The sequence below is a fragment of the Rattus norvegicus genome, chromosome 8, assembly GCF_036323735.1.
Source record: "Rattus norvegicus strain BN/NHsdMcwi chromosome 8, GRCr8, whole genome shotgun sequence".
NCBI classification, from domain to species: Eukaryota; Metazoa; Chordata; class Mammalia; order Rodentia; family Muridae; genus Rattus; species Rattus norvegicus.
Window position 1 is genome coordinate 23,923,918 of NC_086026.1, and position 20,888 is coordinate 23,944,805.

General features: G+C 35.5%; 2 protein-coding genes and 1 non-coding gene across 16 annotated transcripts in view; 1 reads left to right on the forward strand and 2 right to left on the reverse strand.

Annotated features, from left to right (window-relative positions):
- Positions 1–14,967, reverse strand: part of LOC102555809 (rho GTPase-activating protein 20-like) — a 36,523-nt gene extending 21,556 nt beyond the window's left edge. For 4 of the 13 annotated variants that reach the window (XR_010054088.1, XM_063266291.1, XM_063266292.1 and 1 more), the window contains exons 1-5: positions 14,836–14,967; positions 9,596–9,777; positions 7,016–7,165; positions 3,722–3,763; positions 3,078–3,159 (exon numbers count right to left, since the gene is read on the reverse strand). Coding sequence is in view for 10 of the 13 variants with exons in the window: in XM_063266291.1 (XP_063122361.1) it covers positions 3,078–3,159; positions 3,722–3,763; positions 7,016–7,165; positions 9,596–9,777; positions 14,836–14,952 (573 nt within the window). In the remaining 3 variants the exon portion in view is untranslated. The other 9 variants (XR_005487981.2, XR_005487982.2, XM_039082240.2 and 6 more) reach the window with 9 other exon arrangements.
- LOC120094465 (small nucleolar RNA SNORA2/SNORA34 family) lies at positions 4,834–4,969 on the reverse strand. Its single transcript, XR_005488774.1, has one exon. It is a non-coding gene; the product is annotated as a small nucleolar RNA SNORA2/SNORA34 family (small nucleolar RNA).
- On the forward strand, positions 5,111–7,119 carry LOC120094085 (N-alpha-acetyltransferase 11-like). 2 transcript variants are annotated; one of them, XR_010054089.1, is made up of 2 exons: positions 5,111–5,772; positions 6,996–7,119. XR_010054089.1 is itself a non-coding variant. In XM_039082245.2 (2 exons), exons 1-2 carry the CDS (start codon positions 5,580–5,582, stop codon positions 7,055–7,057), a joined length of 255 nt encoding a protein of 84 aa, XP_038938173.1. In that variant the 5' UTR covers positions 5,397–5,579; the 3' UTR covers positions 7,058–7,119. The 2 variants fall into 2 exon arrangements, 1 of the variants encoding a protein (XP_038938173.1); XM_039082245.2 differs by having other exon boundaries at positions 5,397–5,772.
- Positions 14,968–20,888: the final 5,921 nt, after the last annotated feature.

Sequence of the window (20,888 nt, forward strand, 5' to 3'; positions counted from 1 at the left end):
CAGCCACCCAATTAGACAAGATGGATGAAGCAAAGAAGTGCAGGACGACAGGAGCCAGATATAGATCGCTCCTGAGAGACACAGCCAGAATACAGCAAACACAGAGTCGAATGCCAGTAGCAAACCACTTTACTGAGAATAGGACCCCCCGTCGAAGGAATCAGAGAAAGAACTGGAAGATCTTGAAGTGGCTGGAGACCGCATATGTACAACAATGCCAAGCAACCAGAGCTTCCAGGGACTAAACCACTTCCTAAAGACTATACATGGACTGACCCTCGACTCTGACCTCATAGGTAGCAATGAATATCCTAGTAAGAGCACCAGTGGAAGGGGAAGCCCTGGGTCCTGCTAAGATTGAACCCCCAGTGAACTAGACTATTGGGGGCAGGGCGGCAATGGGGGGAAGATGGGGAAGGGAACACCCATAAGAAAGGGGAGGGGGGGAGGGGATGTTTGCCCGGAAACCGGGAAAGGGAATAACACTCAAAATGTATATAAGAAATACTCAAGTTAATAAAAAAAAGTAAAAAAAAAAAAACAAATTTCTAGACAGAGACATTTTAAATAAAATATTTCTGCAAATAATGTTTTTAAAGCATGAAAATTAAAATAGAACAGGTAGTTTTATTATATATGTTAAAATATTTCTTGACTCATGATAAACTACAGAAATGCAAGCAATTCTTAAGAGAGAAGATCTACCTTACAATAGCTCGCATGTTCCTTCTATGAGGAATAAAATTTTTTGATTGTTCAAAGATAAATAAAAATATTTAATGTAAATATATTTAACTATATTTTCAGACAGAAATAACTTTAAATATTGAAATTACATATTAATAGACTAAATGTGCAACATGAGGTGATACTATCACTAATAAGGTATGAATTTTAAAACAGATTACTAAAATCATGTAGGCATGTAGTAAAATGCTGTCGCCAATCCATGGCATAAGCATTGACTGAGGAGGACAGTGCAGTTGTTTTCTATACAATGCTAAGACCAAAAGTCAATTTTTTATACATTGATAATTGTTGAAGTCAAGAGAAGGAAAGAACATGAATATAGGGAAAGGTTTGGAGATATCTCTGCGACTGTGCAGGTGATTTGGCATTTCTATACTTATATGAAATTATCGAAAAAGATAATTCTAAAATCATCTGCATCAATCTATTTTAAAATATAAGCAGAGTCTGGGAGATCTACATTCAATCTTAAGAGTAAAGAAAAAAGAAAAATTAGGCAGAAAAATCCTAATATCAAAATAGTTAAAACATTTTCCTAATTTATCCATAGAAAAACTTCACAGGTTTATCTTAAGTGTAACGAAATACATTGATGATTTAAAGAATTTTCGAAGTATAAGAAGAAAAGGCTAAAGTATAAACAAAAATAACCAAAGAAAACTAATAAGAAATTGATATATACATATATAATATATATGAAGGATTATTTCTGAATACTCACTAGAGAATATGGAGAAAGAAAATAAGGGAGGATATTTAAGAAAGGTAGAAGAATGTTTTGATGATCTGATAATATCTCTTCAAAGACAAAAAGAAAAAAATATGTAACATGAATAAAAGTTAAAAATTATCTATTACCAATCTTCTGAACTACATGGAATGTTTTTAATAATTATGGTAGGATAAAATATTAAAAGCACTAGAGTCATGGAAGAGAATTAGTAAAAATGTTCATGTTAAAGGAAATGGATCCAATTCATAAAAGTATACAATGCTGAGCATATGCAACAGCTGAAGTCAAACAGCAGAGGCAAGAGAACATTTCCCTATGGGACGTTCTGCTCTTCTGCACTTCTCTGTCCTGAGGACACATATGGTTCAGCCAAGCTAATGAGTGTTCCCTGATTTATGTCCCTTTCTCAAAATCTATTTTATACTATATTTAATTACTGTTTTATATAACGTAGAGCTGGTATGAATAAGAAATTGCTTGGTGATCTAAAATATCTTCATTATATTCACCTGTGCAAGTCTAGTGCAGTGTCCACAGTGACGTGTTAGAACACTGACTCTAGGTCCATTTTATATCCATTAACATTTATGAAAGAGAGAGATGGTGTTCCTCTAAGCCACATTTTATTCTGCTTACAGTAGGAAATGTCTTCAATGCTCTACATGCTACATAGTAGTTAAATTTCTGATCTGCACTAAACCCAATACTGGAAAGTGGACAGTAATATAAGCATTAGAAAAATAGATAATTATTCAATAGATATTTATGTTTAACTCAATGACAGAACTACTATATAGTAATGTGTGGTTGTGAGTTTTATCCTAAACACTATACACAAAGATGAACGTGCGCGCGCACACACACACACACACACACACACACACACACACACACACACACTCACACCACTTTTAAATTTATAAGGGTCATTTCTGAACAGAAGTTACATGCAAAGATACCATCATTACTAGATTATTCAAATGAACATGAGGATAAAAAGCCATGACTTTGTATCTGGTATTCAAAGGCAGGTATGAGGATGCACAGTAAGATACTTAGAGAAATAGCACAGGATGGAGATAAAAAGCTAATATATCACTGAACACTTAGGTATGGAGAGAAATTGTAATGCTTTATGATAATATTATATAAGAAGAATTGTTTACTAGACATAAATATTTTAAAATGAATAAGGAATGGTGGAAACAACACACAGGTCTATATATAAGCAATAAGGCCTCAGGAGGTGGCAGTTTAACTGTAGTAATAATACTTCGTTGAAAATATATGCTATTGGAACTATTTGGTTCAAATTTCAGTGATATTACAAAAAGTATTTCCTCCTTTTGGATCTCTAGTACATGAATCTGTCTTGTTTCATGTTGCTTTCTACATATCACATATGAGAGTCCTAGGTCTGCACTGAATCCAGATATAATTTCCACATAATACTGTCTAAATCCTGTCCCTCTGTCCCACTGTCCCTCTCTCCCCATCCATGCTCTTCTTATGTCTCCATCTTCCATTACTTTACAGACTGTCTCTCTCCTAGCCATGAACCTGGAATATTAGTTTTGGTTTTGTATTCACATACAGTGTCACAGCCTGCAATGTCCTCAGTGAATATCCGCATGGGAAGTTCCATTGTGTTGTGTTTCTTGGCTTCACGAATGGATCTGCCAAATGCAACAAAACATACAATACAGCAAAATTAATTAGTAGCTTATTTCAAGCTAATCCCTGTTAATATTTTTTCAGAATCATCTTAACTTTCAATATAAGAAAATAAGTTCAGCAATATTCATTATTCAACTGGCGAATACTCCAAAATGTTTCAGAAACAGATATAGTCAGGTAGTGACACATTGACCTAAGAAGTATAGCCAGTCCTCAAAATGATGTGCTTGAAACAAACGGAAGGTAGAAATCTGCTTGACCTCAAAGGAGGAAGCAGCAGATGGTTTGAATGTGCATGCTAGAGTGACATCTACTTAGTGGAATTTAAAATAAGACTTGAGAGTACTGTTTACTCTAATACAAAGAGGAAATAATAAATGCAAATCTTCCACAAAATTAAATAAAATAAGGAATGGACAGGAGAATACAAAGCATGTGTGTGTATGTATATATATATATATATATATATATATATATATATATATATATATAACTAAAATGAAGCACATACTGCCATTCCAATATCACCAAGGAATTAAAATATTAACACAAGTAAAATACCTTTGTAGAAAGAAGTACCACCAAATGGTCTGTTCCATGGAACTGTAAATTGAAAAAATTAGAGTCATGATAAATGGTAAAATTATTAAGGTTATTATGCATAAAAATATCTTACGTCTGTGGCCATAACTTATGGTATAAGTGTATTTGGTAGTCTCCACATGACTCCACTTCTTAATGAGCTAATTTTTTGTACTGTCATGCTGTCATGTGACACTTTACCATCCTTAAATTTAATACTTCTCATATTCAATAAGAGAGAAACACTAAGCATTAAATAACAATCTATAGAGATTTAACTAGAGGAGTAGAAAATATTCAGATAACAAAAGGTGATTTTATCTTTTGTCAGGGTCTATGACAAATGCTTTTCAATTTAAAGAGCAAAGTCACAGAGCCTAGAATGCTCACAAAACTTGTGTTTGTGTTATTTGAGTCAACTGTGTGATGACACTAAGTGTTTGGATAGAAGAATGAAAAGAGCTCAAATTTGGGGTATGCATGAACTTTTCATGTGGAAAGAAAATTTGAATTTTGGTGTATGTTTGATTAGAGCAGAAGTTATATGCTACACAATCCCTGTGATTTCATCAACTACACTCAATATAATATCAATAGGCATGAGCACATCTTCTCATGAAAGATTAGAATGCAAATTTGAAATTTTCCTGAATTCTGAAAATTAAACCTGAGTCTGATGGTCTAATGACACTAGTCCTTTTTAATTGACTATAAACAAGTGATATTCTGCTACACAGACATTCAAATAATTGAGTATTGCATGAGTAACTTTTCATCATTCAATTTAATACTAATTTTTAAGAAAATGTGGGAGTGTAGAAAGTATTTGTCAAATTTAATTATACTACACAATATTATTGGAAAGAGATAAATCTGTGTACTTTTAAAACACAGATAAAATCAGATCATTTTGGGGAGAATAGTGTCTAGGATAAGAAAGATCTTGTCCTGTGCACCTCTGTTCTGCCCCATGGATCTTGTGGACTCTTTTTTTTTTTAAAGTTATTAGTTTATTCCCAGTACTTTCCCCAGTACTCTGCTGTTCCTAAGAATCAGTCATAACTGAAGCTGTCAAACCAGACACAACAAGGGGTTGTTTCTTCCAGATGGAAAAGTCACTCTCTATTGAAGTCCAGAAGAGCCAACAAACCACAGGAAGACAGTTCTCTAGGCGTCTGCTTGAAACCAACAGCTACAGTACGACTGCTGGTCTTCAGTGAGAGCCATGTCTTGTGAACTCTTAATGAACATCGCAGATCAAAACATAAAGGGCGCTGGTGCTGGGTGGAGGACCCGTTTGTCCGGTTCTGTGGGCTCACAGGAGGTCAGAGGTAGCTCGTGGCGTCCTGCTGCGCAAGCGCCTTTAAGATGTCCTACATGCTTCCGCATCTACACAATGGCTGGCAGGTAGACCAGACCATCCTTTCGGAGGAGGACTGCGTGGTCGTCATTTGCTTTGGAGGCGTCGGAGGCCCCTCTTGCATGAAGATGGACGGAGTTCTGTACAGCATCACCGAAACAACATGGAAGATAGTGAGAGATCTTCCTCATCTTGTATGAGTTCTGTATGGATAACCCAGCTGTCTGAAAGCAAACGGTGCTGGTGTCGCTTGTGCCCTGTGGCATCCTCTCTGATTCTCCGGAGTCTGATAGGCTTTTCTGCCTCCAATATGAACATCCACTTGGACAGATGACCTGATGAACATACAACACTGCAACCTGCTCTGCCTGCCCGAGAACTACCGGATGAAGTACTACTATCATGGCCTCACGTGGCCCCAGCTCCCTACATTGCTGAGGATGAGGTTGGGAAGATCGTGGGTTCTGTTCTGCCAAAATGGAAGAGGATCCTAATAATGTCACTCATGGACACATCACCTCACTGACTGTGAAGCGCTCCCACTGGCGCTTTGGCCTGGCCAAGAAGCTATTGAACCAGGCCTCCCAGGCCGTGATGGAGAACTTCAGCGCATGCCAGGAGCAGCAACCGAGCAGCTTTGCACCTCTATTCCAACACCCTGAACTTCCAGGTTAGTGAGGTGGAGCCCAAGTACTATGGCAGATGAGCTGAGAAGGCAGCTGGTGCTGAAGAAAGGCAGACGTGTGGCTTTGGGTTCCAGGGAGAATCAGGGTATCACACTTCCTGGTTCCCAGAGGCCTGTCAGCAGGAGAACCTGGCTTGCGGTGACAGTGGCAGTGATGGCAAAGATAGCACTGATGTCCAAGACAGCTTGCAAACCTTGGGGTGTGCCTCTTAGAGCCTGCCTGAGCACTACACATCCTTGTATTTTAGTCATATTGTTCTTGGGAACCTTGTTCTGCAGTCCTGTGACCCAAATGGCTCTCCTCTCAATGCTTAGCAACCTTCTGCATAACCTGTGTGATCATGGGGGCACGCCTGGACACAGAATCTGTTGTGCGGGAGTCAAGGAAGCCTGAGGACTGTCGTGCATTGCCTTTCTTGACTTCTTCATGCTGCCATCAGATTCTGTTCAGTGCTGTACTGGTTCTGTATATCTTGCAGGTTTCCAAAGACTGGGATGCTTATCAGGAAGTGGGCACTACTTGAGAATACAACAGCGTTCTGCCTTTGCCATTGTTTATCTGGGTTTTCCTTGGAGAAGAACCGTCAAGCTAGTCCTCATGCCCTCTCCCTTGTGGGGAGTTACCCACTCTTGCTTTCTGTGGGAACTGCCTGGCCTTGTTCTCCTTCCTTTTGAAGAAGAATGTTCCCTTTACCAGTAGGAGACGGTGATAGGTTCTGGACTAATATGAGAGCAGAATTTGTAGATCTTAAGGAAAGGAGAAGCAGAAATTGCTATCTCTAACCTGAACAAATAAAAATATAAGGAGAACAAAAATCCCCCCCCCAAAAAAAAACAAACCCAACAAAAAACCCAAAAACAGAAACGAAACAAAAAACCATAAAACACCTACCTACATGTGGAAATGGATATAATGAAAAGTATAGAAAATCTAGTATCATCATAGAAGGGGGAAAGTTGAGTTGGCATCCTGTATACAATCAGACTAAAATTGACTCTATTTTTGCAAACATTTTGGGATGATGAAAGCATTTGGTGAAAGGAGTTACTAGATAGATACACACTCTTCAATGGTCACCAATAGCCATAGCCTGATTATTGTTTTCTAATTGGAGAATATTAGAATGAGTATACTCATTCACTGGGAAGTGAATTACACACCATTAGTTTGACCCACAATTTCTGAAGTTATCCTCTTGTGATCACAGGTCCGAACTCTAGTTCTTACCGAAAGGTGGCAACAACATGTCCCATCGGCCAGTATAGGTAAATGGACTTGGAAGCAGCAGTGTTGTCTGACCTGAATGCGTCCACTTCATCACCAATCCACAGGTAAGCCAATGGAATGACATGTTTTATCTTAAATTTCTTCTTATTCCTGTAAAGAGAATCAAATATCTGTTAGTTTCATTTGCATTGTAGTTGGAATTGTGGTAAAACCCAGTTCTTCCTGCCCCAGGGCAAAAAAGGACACATCCATTGCTAAATCTAAGCACAGCGGCATTTACAGAAAGCCACCTATTTCAATATGTCTTACCTTGATTTAGTTAAGGAGTAACTATTTTGCTTTGTTTTTTCCCCAAAATACACAAAGGAAATTATTTCAAGATTTTTTATTTTAATTAATTACATGTAAAAATCTTTCCAGAAAAAACAAAACAAAACAAAAATAGCTCCTTTACAAAACCCACAACGTACATATCACACAAGTAACCACAAAGGCGATCCTTTTTCCCATTAATTTAGCTAAATAATAAGAATAATGTCTTCCTATCAAGCATTCTGATATTATTAGAGGTGTTTTTAAGAAACAATAATCTTTGAAGCATAAATTTTCTTCTTTTGTCATTCTTTTTATGAGTAATTTGCTCTCTAAGAATTCTACATTAAAATACAATGCATTTGATGATTTTTTTGGTCACTTTCTCCTTTCCATTCTATCTCCTGACAGATCTCCTCCCCACACTCATGATTTTTTTTTGTGTGTGTGCTTTCTTAATGATGGACCTAATATTATCTGGTGCATTTGCTGTATAAGCTTAGGTATTGAACTTTCTTTCGAATACTCGTGAGCTAATATGTGTCTACATAACTGAAGATAATGACTCCCTTCTCAAATTCAGGGGACAGAATATCACAAGAATAAATCATGGTTCGTAAATCCTGTATATAAACCTTTAATATTCAAAACATGGGAAGACTAATTGCACTACAGAGAAAGATGTAACATGCTATAGTCCAAATACAAGCCATCATGTAACATTTACTTCAAGATATACATATACACAATGAGACATTTATATTTACATTTTATATTTACCATTTAAACATCTAAATGTACATATACGCATATATAAAAACCAAAATTCTCAAAAAATGCTTGAACCTGAAACCTCTAATTCCAATGTCTGATAAGATAAACTTCCTTGAAAATGGAAATAATGGTAATCGCTTCTTATAAGCTTGATAACCTTCTTTCCATAATGTGAATGAGAATTTCAAAATAGTTTTAATTACTATTGCAACACAACAGAAGGGACCATATATACTGCCTTTAAGAAACCAAACATTTGTTTCCTTTATTCTCAATACAAAGTTAAGTTCACTTCCTTACATCAACTACACTTATATGGCAAATGATCAGTTTGTTTCTTTTTACATTTCAGATGAGTTGATTACTATCTTTTAAAATAAAATGTGAAGATTTCCCACTGTGGAAAGAAAGGGAGCTGAGTAGAAAAAAACAAGAAAGATGTCTGTCTGATAAATTCATGTACTTATGAGAACACCACTTAAGATATTTACTTGATAATATGAAGGCTATGATCATGACTAGTGGATATTATTTATGATGGGTCCCAGAAAACATCGCTATGGTCATAAATTCTAATATAACCAAGTACACAATTTCATTCAATCACATCAGTTTACTCTAGTGTCTACAGAATCACCAAGCAAGACTCAGTGCTAGCAGTTTCCCTGGTTAGTGGAGGGATAGGAGCTGCTTCCTATCTCTTCATGCTAATGTGGAAGCTATGAGGTCAGGAGGCTTACATGTGTACCCCTTATGACCATCTATCTTGCTTCTGCAATCTATCTGTAAACACCAAGCAAGAAGGCTCCTACTTATCATGAGTTTAATATTTTATTTAGAGAAATGTGTCACTGTATAGTTCACAGGGCTCTCATTATGAGTTGTAATGCTCCTAAGTTAGTTTTAAAACATGCTAGAAATGTGGGCACATGCTAGCATAACGGTCTCTTTGGTAGCTTGTCGCTAATCTTTCACCAGATTCTAACAGCAGAGTAGTACCTTAATTAATTTTTTAAATGTGAGCAAAGAATGTGTCAAAACAAATTGAGAAATATATAGGGGTAGTCCAGTAAGCATCAACTCTACTCAAAGAAGTATATGCCACTAAGGATACTTGAGAGTAAGAGAAATCTCCCCTAGGATTGTCAATTGGATTGCTTATTTAATACCAAATACACACTCCTGAAAACACAAATACAAGCAATATTATACTGCCTGAGCAGGTTATATTTAAGTACTATCTATTATGTTTGTGTAACTTATGGTAGCTTACATATAAAATAATGTGTAAGAATAAGTAATAAAAAATACAAAGTCATGATTTTAAAAAAGAACAAGGAGGGGTATATGGAAGAACATGGAAGAGGAAAAAGAAGGAGAATAGTGAAGTAATTATAATATCAAAAATAAAGGAAATTATAAATAGTTTTGTACCTTAAGGCCTTTCCAATGTGTAGCCTCTTAGAGTAAGGAAGGCATGATGCATATACTTACAGTTTACTGGATACAACAAATACATCGTTGAACAGGGTCAGATATCGTTTCTTTCTTTTCCAGCCTTTTCGGATAACCGCAGCGCCTTGGCAAACCACTGTTCGACCTTCTTCTCCTACATCCTCCTCAGTCATGTCTATGTTGAAAAAGAGAGAGTTCTCCTGATACAGACAGAGCTCCACCTAAAGAACAAGTATTCAGTGGTAAGTTATAAAACCGATGTTCATACGATATTCCAAAGGGTGAACGGTGTTAAAATGCAGACTCAGTTTTCCAAGCACAATTCTGTTGAGCTATAGACAGCTTTAAAATGTAACAGAAAATATGTCATGTATGAAGGGAACTATTGGGAACGTATTGAAGAAGTAGGATCTTTTCAGAAGTGGGACCCTTTTCAGAAGTGTCATAGGACTAGTTCAAAGAAGTGTAGTTGGTAGGATATAGAGCAATGGTTCTCAAACTGTAAATGCTACAACACTTTAATGCAGTTCCTAATGTTGTGGTGATAATCTCCAATAAAATTATTCCATTGCTATTTTATAACTGATATTTTGAAACGTTTATAAATCCTAATGTAGATATATATTATGTAAGATGTCAGATATGCTACTCTGAGAAAATGCTGTAATTAACATTTGTAAGCTAACATTGTAGAGGTGCTGAAAATAATCAGGTAATCTTGATTTAAACCAGTTAGGTCTCTGGGAGAGTCCCAGAAATGCCAGGCTTGGTCCACCTCAAGATATAGTAAAAAAAGATTGCTGATAGTTACAAACAAACACCAGTAATAATAAAAATGAAAAAAAACAAGCATTCATCAAAAATTTGTGAAATTGTTCTTGTCTAGCAAAGGTAGACATTTCCCTTCACTGTGGCAAAAGGGACATATGGCTCTCCATTACTTGATCATATTAGGATATCAATTCTCATTTCGAATTTCTTTAATCCTGAAGGGGGGTAATCATATTTGTTATAAATTTAAAATCCCCCATCTAGATTATAGACATTTTCCAACATCCCCATCCCCTTCTTCATTATACTAACTCCTAACATGTGTTAGAACATCCTCCCTTTTTGTGAGTCCTTTTTTTGTGACCAAGCTATTCACATTTTTTTCTCTTATGATAGTCTTCAGTGTCTTTTCCCAGACTTGGTCATATCAAGGCAGTTTCTTTTCTCTATATTTTGAAATTTCCTATATACCTCTGAACATTTTTTCTTTCTTATCCATAATGAAATTGTTCCCTGTAATAAGGGAATGGCTTCTATTTGGTGGTTTCTATATGGTGCCCTGTTCGTTCAGTTTGAATATTTAAAATATATAGTTACTCAAGTGACTATAATTCATCCCACAATGTTACATCTTTCAAAGAATATGTACAGAAATGTCATAGCTTTCACTTAGAAAGGACTTAAGACTCACATGCATCAAAGAGAGAATAGCCAGTATCTGCCATCACCCACATCAAGTATTATTATAAAGATGTGTTTAAAAATAGTACTACCTCAGCTTCATGAAAAAAAATTTAAGGAAACGACCATGTCATTAAAGCTGTGCATGTCTAATCTGAGTCAATGTTAAATTCTGAGCATTAGATTCCAAAGGGCACAACGTGTGTTGGAAATGATAACAATATCTTGAAAAACAGAGAATTCTTAAATTGTGGGTTAGATTTACCAGTTTCTTAAAAAAATTATGTTCAGTCATAGGGGGAAAAGTAATTGTACTGAGCATAAAATAATCCTTACTTCTAACTTGTACACTTTGTAAAACTTTACAGAAATTATTCTCCTGTGCAGCTCAAAATATACCCCTCTCCATGTGATAACTTTGGTTCTGTAGAAGATATGTACTGAATATTTCTACAATGATTACCTTTTCAAGAAGCCACTGCTGAGTTGAGAGTTATTTCATATGATCTTGAATAATCAAGACAGAACACATTGTAATACCATAATTCTATCATGAGATTCAAATTATATAAATGTATACCTTTTTAGTAGAGCCTGGAATGAAGAACTTATCAAACAATGTGAAATTTCTGTTTGCCTTCCTACCTCTAGACACCAAACTGGTGACTGTAGTGGCTAGAAAACTACTGAAGTCTGAGGATTCTGTAGTTGTCAGGCTGAAGAACCATTGTGATGTCAATATTCTAAGGCACATGTCATCAGACAAAGTGGCATGTGCATTTCATTTTCTCTGCCTGTGGCTTTAAAACATATCTTTTGTACACAGGTAGAGCCACAAGTGTTTGTAATGAATAACAGTTTCACAACTATAAATATACATATAGTTGTAGCTATACCTATATGATATATAGAAGACAGATACATGGATAGATAGATAGATAGATAGATAGATAGATAGATAGATAGATGGAAAGATAGACAGATAAAAGTGTATAAGAGCATATTGGTATAAAATATTGTGAAATGTATATGAATCTTCAAATATTGTCAATTCTTGTTTTGTTCAACATAAGGTTCCTTATGAAAAAGGTAGCATGGAGACTTCTTTAACACTGAGAACCTTAGAGCTGAATAGACACAAAATCACAAGGAACTTTGAATTGTAATGTGCTTTACTGTCATAGAATCAGAAACCTTCACACACTTCGGTGAAGCCAGATTACTTTGAAGGATACAGAGGAGGACACACAGCTATCAATATATAGTAAATTTTATTGAGTAAAGCCTAGAGACAAAGAATTGTGATTGAAACAATATGGGAGATACTCTGTAAATCTCAGAATTAATTATGTAGTATACCAGAGAAATGTAATGATTCTAGAATATCATGTAAGATTTGAATGTCTGTATCTTTAAAAAGATGGAATTTTGATGAGAGTAGTAAATTATTCATTCTGCAACTTCATAGTTTCACTGGTATATGTAATAATTCCATACTTATTAAGAGTAAAATTCTATCAAATTGAAGCTTTTTGTAAAGATTTGCTGCTGCTTAAATCTGATTTCAAATGACTGATATATTGAAGTGCAGTAAATAATAGAAAATCATGAAGAAATTTAGGTATTCAAATGCCGCAAATATCAATTTGTAAGCTTACATGAATAGATGTGAAGAAATTATTTAGTTTTTAATTAATTATTTAACTAGTTAGGTCTCAAAAATTTTAAATATCCAGACGCCAGACTCAATCTCCCATCTAGATATCCATCCCTTTTCAAAACTTCCTGTCTTGTTCTACAGTTGGGAAACTCAAATGTTCTAGAATATTTTCTTTATGAAGGCAAATTTTATTCTCACCCAATGACTTTCAATTTATCTCATGATTTTCTCCCTTCTTTAGCAGATAGACTTGGTCACATAAAATTGTTTTTCTCTCTGCCCTGAGTTCTGTATATTTGCACACTCTCATCTATAATAAAAGCCTTCCCTCTACTAATATAGTCACTACTCATTCGGTGGTTTCGCAACTATGTCCTGCACACATAATTTGAATATTTAAAATATATCTTTACTTAAGTGAATAAAATTTTGATTAAATCATATGTTCCCTCTTTCAAGAAATATCGAGACAGCATCATTTTTACTTAGAAAGCCCTTAAGATCACTGAGAATCAGAGTCCTTATATGCATCCAACAATAACATAAAGATAAGGTAAAAGAAATAGGAACAAGTCAGTTCCATGTTAAACAAAATTGAAAGCCAATGAGCATGCTTTCAGCGTCATTCCTGTCTTTCAAAATAATGTTAAATTTTGTTGAAAACAATTTGCAGAAAAACAGAGAGTTCTTATACTTTGGGTTGTAGTCTGAGATGTTACAGAAAATAACTTTGTAATCATGGTGTGTAAATAACTGGATTGAGCATAAAATAATTCTCACTCATAACTTGGACAGATATTTTTTGAAGGTTTACAGAAACCTTTCACCTGTTTATGTCAATGCATTCTACTCCTCACATAACTGTCTTTCTGTAAGGAATTGGTAGGGAATATTCCTAACATAAATAGCTTCTCAAGACACTAGTGAATAGAGTTACTTCACATGATCTGAACAAATCAAGACAGACCACGTCCTAATACTATCAGTCAATCATGAGTATCAAATTTGTTATTAAAATTACCTTTATGGTGAGAAGATATAGAATGGAGAACTCTCAGTTTGTGTGAAATTTTCTTCTGGCACTGAATACCAAACTATGTACAGCAGTTAGTAGACCAACTACTGAAGTCTGAGGACTCCGTAGCAGTCAGGCTGACAGAATATGATACAATAGCAGAGTTCTCATGTACTTTGTGAGATTGTGACACATGTGTTTTTCCTCCTACCCTTTGGTTTTAAAGCATATACAGATATACATGTATATTTAGAGATCCAGATGCCAGACTATCTCCCATCTAGATATCTGTCCCTTTTCAAACCTTCCTTGTTCTACACTTGGGAACTGCATATATATATATATATATATATATATATATATATATATATTTTTCTTTACTATGCCCTGCTCATCCTGCTTGGATATATAAAATATATAGTTACTCAAGTGACTATAATTCATCCCACAATATTTTACATCTTTCAAAGAATATGGACAGAAATGTCATAACTTTCACTTAGAAAGATCTTAAGACTCACATGAATCAAGAGAGAACAGCCAATAGTTGTCATCACCCACATCAAGCAATATTGTAAAGATGTGTTTAAAAAATAGTACTACTACCTCAGCTTCATGAACAAAATTTTAAGTAAATGCCCATGTCAGGAAAGTTGTGCATGTCTAATCTGTGTCAATGTTAAATTCTGAGCATTAGATTCCAAAGCGCACAACGTGTGTTGAAAACAATAATAATTTCTTGAAAACCAGAGAATTCTTAGATTGTGGGTTAGATTTGCCCGTTTCTTAAAAAAATTATCTGCAGTCATGGGGGGGTAAAATAATTGTATTGAGCATAAAATAATCCTCACTTCTAACTTGTACAGTTTTTAAAACTTTACAGAAATTATTCTCCTGTGCAGCTCAAAATGTACCCCTCTCCATGTGATAACCTTGTTTCTGTAGAAGTTTGGTACTGAATATTGCTACAATGATTACCTTTTCAAGAAACCACTGCTGAGTTGAGAGTTATTTCATATGATCTTGAATAATCAAGATAGAACACTTCGTGATATCATAAGTCTATCATGAGAATCAAATTACATAAATATATACCTTTTTGTTAGAGCCTGAAATGAAGAACTTTTCTAACAACATGAAATTTTCGCTTACCTTCCTGCCTCTGGAAACCAAACTGGTGACTGTAGTGGCTAGAAAATTACTGAAGTCTGAGGATTCTGTAGTTGTCAGGCTGAAGAACCATTGTGATGTCAATATTCTAAGGCACATGTCATCAGACAAAGTGGCATGTGCATTTCATTTTCTCTGCCTGTGGCTTTGAAACATAATTTTTGTACACAGGTGGAACCACATGTGTTTGTAATGAATAACAGTTTCACAACTATAAATGTAAATATAGATGTACATATACCTATATGATATAGGTGAGATAGAAGACAGATACATGGATGGATGGATAGATAGCAATATAGATAGATGGATAGACAGATAGACATAGATAGATAGATAGATAGATAGAGAGAGAGAGAGAGAGAGAGAGATAGACAGACAGATGGACAGGCAGATGGATAGATATAGATGTGTATAAGAGGATATTGGTGTAAAATATTATGAAATGCATGTCAATCTTCAAATATTGTCAATTCTTGTTTTGTTCAATATAAGGTTTTTTATGAAAAAGGTAGCATGGAGACTTCTTTAACACTGAGAACCTTAGAGCTGAATAGACACAAAATCAAAAGGAACTTTGAATTGTAATGTGCTTTACTGACATAGAATCAGAAACCTTCACACACTTCTGTGAAGCCAGACCACTTTGAAGAATATAGAGGAGGACACACAGCTATCAATATATAGTAAATTTTATAGAGTAAAGCCTACAGACAAAGAATTGTGATTGAAACAACCTGGGAGATATATAGTATACCAGGGAAATGTAATGATCCTAGAAAATCATGTAAGATTCGAATGTCTGTATATTTAAAAAGATGGAATTTTGATGAGAGTAATAAATTATTCATTCTGCAACTACATAGTTTCACTGATATATGTAATAATTCAGTACTTATTAAGAGTAAAATTCTATCAAATTGAAGTTTTTTCTAAAGATTTGCTCCTCTTAATTCTGATTTCAAATGACTGATACATTGAAATGCAGTAAATAAGAGAAAATAATAACGGTATTTAGGTATTCAAATGCCACAAATAACAATTTATAAACTTACATGAATAGATTTGAAGAAAACAATTAGTATTCATAAGAGGAGATATGGAGACAACATTTGAAGCAGAGACTGAAGAAATAGCAATTCAAAGCCTGCCCCACCTGGGGGTCCATCCCATATGCATATATATATATATATATATATATATATATATATATATATATATATATATATAATATAGCCTCCAAATCCAGACAATATTGCTTATGCCAAGAAGTGCATGCTGACGGGAACCTGATATAGCTGTCTCCTGTGAGGCTTTGCCATAGCCTGACAAATATAGGGGAGGATGCTAGCAGCCAACCAGTGAACCGAGAAAGGGGTCCGAGTTGGAGGAGTTTTAGAAACGATTGAAGGAGCTGAAGGGGTCTGCAAGTCCATAAGAATAACAGTACCAACCAACCACAGCTCCCAGGGACTAAACCACTACCCTAAGAATACCCATGGGCAGACCCATGGCTCCAGCTGCATATGTATAAAAAGATGGCCTTGTTGGGCTCCACAGAGAGGAGAAGCCCTTGGTCCTGCCAAGGCTAGACCCTTAGTGTAGAGGAATTTGAAGGCAGAGAGATGGAAGGGCTAGGTGGTTGGTTGGGGAAAGGGGATAACATTGGAAATGTAAATATAAAATATATATGTGAAAAAAAAGATAAAAATGGCCCTACTGGATTTCAAGTGTTGAAATGGATAAAATCAAGGTATGTAAAAAGCCATATACTTATCAGATTACTGTGTATCAGGACAAGTGATTTAGTTTTCAAGTGTACTAAATGTGAATTAGGAAAATCCAGCTTACAACTCAATGTGACTCTACAAAGTCTGAGATTATGGGATTTGTAATAAAATTTCTTTCAAGTTTAATTTAGGAGTAATTTCAGATTGACTCACTGAGTACAGGTCTATTGTACTGAGTTTAATTCCCAGCAACTATATGAAGAAAGGAACTGATTCCCATGAGTTGTCCTGTGACCTCCACATGTACTGTGAGGCACAAGCATGGGCACATGCTCACGTTCCAAATAAATAAATAGAAATAAAATATAGTTCTCATATTTCATCTTCTCAAATTACTTCAAAATTTGAAATTAAATAATTTGCTACAAAAATATAACACAATGCAAAAATTGACACACAGGAAGGCAGAGGAAAAGGAGAAGAGATGGAGGGGATAAATACCTTTATCATAAATCATAAATTCAAAGTGCTAAGCAAAGTAAACAGGTTAGTTCATCAGTATAGAAAACAGTATTAATGGTAGAAAATTCAATGCCTAGAGAAAAATGTATAAGCTAATAACTGTGATTTGGGGCTTTCAATTTGTAAGGAAATCTGTTTATGTAACAGTGTGTTCTAACATTTTTGACCTTATCAAAAATTATGAATATTTAAAGTTGTCTGTATTTTCCATTCTTTTTCATCCTTATTTTCAAAGGTTAGTGTCAAATTAACATCTTATGATGAGGTCTAAGAATAACAAAGTATAATAAACAATTATATTTATTGAAAAATATTGTTTTTTGAATATTTGCATGTTATTTTTGGCCATTCATGTTTTACGTTTAGCAAGACAATTACTCAAAATTGCCAGTTTTTAACTTGACAATTTGTTATTTTGAGCCATAACATTTTGTTTTATTTTCAGGTATACATTTTTCTTTGGATAAATTATTTAAAGTGCTTTATTCTAAATAATTTTTTATTTTCTGAGTATTGTCTTTTGAAAAATAAGATTTTGACTGAAGGAACACCCATTCAGAGCCTGCCCCACATGTGGCCCATACATATACAGCCACCCAATTAGACAAGATGGATGAAGCAAAGAAGTGCAGGCCGACAGGAGCCGGATGTAGATCGCTCCTGAGAGACACAGCCAGAATACAGCAAATACAGAGGCGAATGCCAGCAGCAAACCACTGAACTGAGAATAGGTCCCCCGTTGAAGGAATCAGAGAAAGAACTGGAAGAGCTTGAAGGGGCTCGAGACCCCAAAAGTACAACAATGCCAAGCAACCAGAGCTTCCAGGGACTAAGCCACTACCTAAAGACTATACATGGACTGACCCTGGACTCTGACCCCATAGGTAGCAATGAATATCCTAGTAAGAGCACCAGTGGAAGGGGAAGCCCTTGGTCCTGCTAAGACTGAACCCCCAGTGAACTAGACTATGGGGGGAGGGCGGCAATGGGGGGAGGGTTGGGAGGGGAACACCCATAAGGAAGGGGAGGGGGGAGGGGGATGTTTGCCCGGAAACCGGGAAAGGGAATAACACTTGAAATGTATATAAGAAATACTCAAGTTAATAAAAAAAAATAAAAAAAATAAAAAAAAAGAAAAATAAGATTTTAATTTTGATGATGTCTGATTTTATAAGTTTTGTTATCACTTATTTTCATATAGTATTTAAGAAATAATTGTTTATGAAAAATCAGCAATATTGAACATCTATCTAGGTAAGCAACATCTCTTAGTATTTCATTATGTTAGCACTTTTACTTAACGATAGGATAATTCTATGGATGGATTTTGAGAATATCATCCTCAGTGTGGTAACCCAGTCCCAAAAGGACATATATCACTAGCAAGTGGGTATTAGCTGTAAAATAAAGAATACCCATGCTACACTCCACAGACCCAAAGTGCTGGATAGGAAGGAAGGCACAAGCAAGGATGCTTGAGCCTGACTTGGAAGGGGGAATGGAATTGAAGGGGAAGGCAGACGGTGGGAGAGAACTGGGTGGGAGTGGGATTCTGGTTGGCTATTGGGAGGGGCATAGGGATGCTTGAATGTTTATTCAAGGGAGTAAATAAAGATCTGCAACCAAAGGTGAGGTGTTGAAGTCTCCCACTATTGATGTGTGGGGCTTCATGTGCAACTTAAGCTTTACTAATGTTTCTTTGACAAATGTGGCTGCTCTTGTGTTTGGGGCATAGATGTTCAGAATTATGATTGATAGATTTTTCCTTTGATGACTATGAAATATCTTTTCTTGTCTCTTTTGATTAATTTTAGTTAAAGCTCTATTTTATTAGATATTAGAATGGCTACTGTAATTTACTTCTTGGGTCCATTAGCTTAGAAGTCTTTTTCCCGCCCTTTATTCTGAGGTAATGACTAACTTTATTTCTGAGATGTGATTTTTATGTATGCAGCAGAATTAATGGATCCTGTTTTCACATCCATCCTTTTAGTCTATGTCTTTTTACTGGGAATTCGAATCCATTAATGTTCAGAGATATTAATGACCAGTGATTCTTAATTCTTGCTAATTTGATGTCGGTGGTATTGGTGTGTGTGTGTGTGTGTGTGTGTGTGTGTGTGTGTGTGTGTGAGCACACGCAGATTTGTGTGCTTTTTGTGTATGTGCTTCCCTTGTTTTTGCAGGTATGGAAGGTATATATGTATGTATTTATGCTCTTTAATGTGGAGTTTTCCTTCTAGTATTTTCTGCAGGACTGGGTTTGTGGATAGATACTTTTTATTTGGGATTTGTCTTGTATATCTTGTTTGTTCCATCTGTGGTAATTTAGCGTTTTGCATGGCATAGTAGTCTAGATTAGCATCTGTGGTTTTTAGAGCTTGCAATATGTCTGTCTAGGCCCTTCTAGCTTTCAGAGTCTCTGTTGAGAAATCATTTGTAAGTCTGCCTTTATATGTTATATGGTCTTTTCCTTTGCAACTTTTAATTCTTTCTTTGTCTCTTATTTTTAACTCATAGCGTTTGAAATTCGTTTCCTTTGACATTACATCAATGCTTTTTACTCTTTGGTTCATGTCAATGGCTACTTTACTGTAGAGAGAAAAGTTCATTTCTACTCATGTATTACTTTAAATAATTGTTATATTATGAAAATATAACCTGATCCAAAACAGGGAAGGAAGTCTCCCATACAATTACTTGTTACTAAACTGGCAACAGAAAGTGGAACTGATGATAGTATTTCAGTGTAAAGTGATCCAATAGGTCATGAACATTTAAAAAATTCTCTCAATCTGTGTCTTTCTTCATGTAATAAACCTATCACCAAAAAAGAAAACCAAATAAAGAATACCTATATATAAGTCATATGTTCTCAGATCCAATTGCACTAGGGAAATGACTTATATTGTGGAAGATTCTGGATCGATTCTCCATTATGAATAACCAGCTTAACAAACATTTAAAAATATATCCCTTCCACTCTTGAACCTCTACTCAAAGGATACTGCATCTTACCACAAGACATTTATCCAACTATATTCATAGTGACTTTATTCATAATAGCCATTAACTGGAAACAATCTGGTTGTCTTTCAACTGAGGAAAGAATAAAGTAAATATGGTCCATTTACACAATGGAGAATTACTCAGCTGTTAAAAATTACACCATAAAATTTGAAAGCAAATGGATGGAACTAGAAAAAAACCATCCTTAGTGTGGCAACTCAGACTAAGGAAGACAAACATGGTATGTACTTACTTATCATTAAGAAATAATCATGATAAAATCTACAGACCCACAAAGGCTAAGTAACAGGGGGACTCTTATGGGGATGCATAGATATATCCAGGAATGGAAAATAGAATAAATTTTGAGGATGGACTGGGGTCCAGTAGGAATGGCTTCAGAAATTAGACTGGGAGTGTTGGTGGCAGAATAAAGTATGGGAAAAATAACTGGAATTAGAGGGCATTTGGGAGCTAATGTGGAAACCTAGTACAGCAGAAACTCCCAGGATTCTAAAAGTCTGATCTTAGCAAGAATGTCTAGTATGGAGGATATAGAGCCTGAACCGGCCATCTTCTCTAATCAAGCAACTCTCAGTTATGGAACTGGGTCACCAACCCAGACATAAAACATTTGACCTTCATATCATGCCTGCTACATGTCAGGGAGCAATGGAAGTGCAGATATTGTGCAAATGCCCAACCAGTGACTGGGCTAACTTGAATCCCAAGTCAAAATGGAGCCCATCCCAAACACTTCTTAGAAGACCAGGA

Coding starts and splice junctions, on each gene's coding strand:
- LOC120094085 (XM_039082245.2), top strand. CDS start 5,580: ATGGAAGAGGATCCTAATAATGTCACTCATGGACACATCACCTCACTG. Junction 5,773..6,995: donor CCAACACCCTGAACTTCCAG/GTTAGTGAGGTG, acceptor TTGTGATCACAG/GTCCGAACTCTAGTTCTTAC.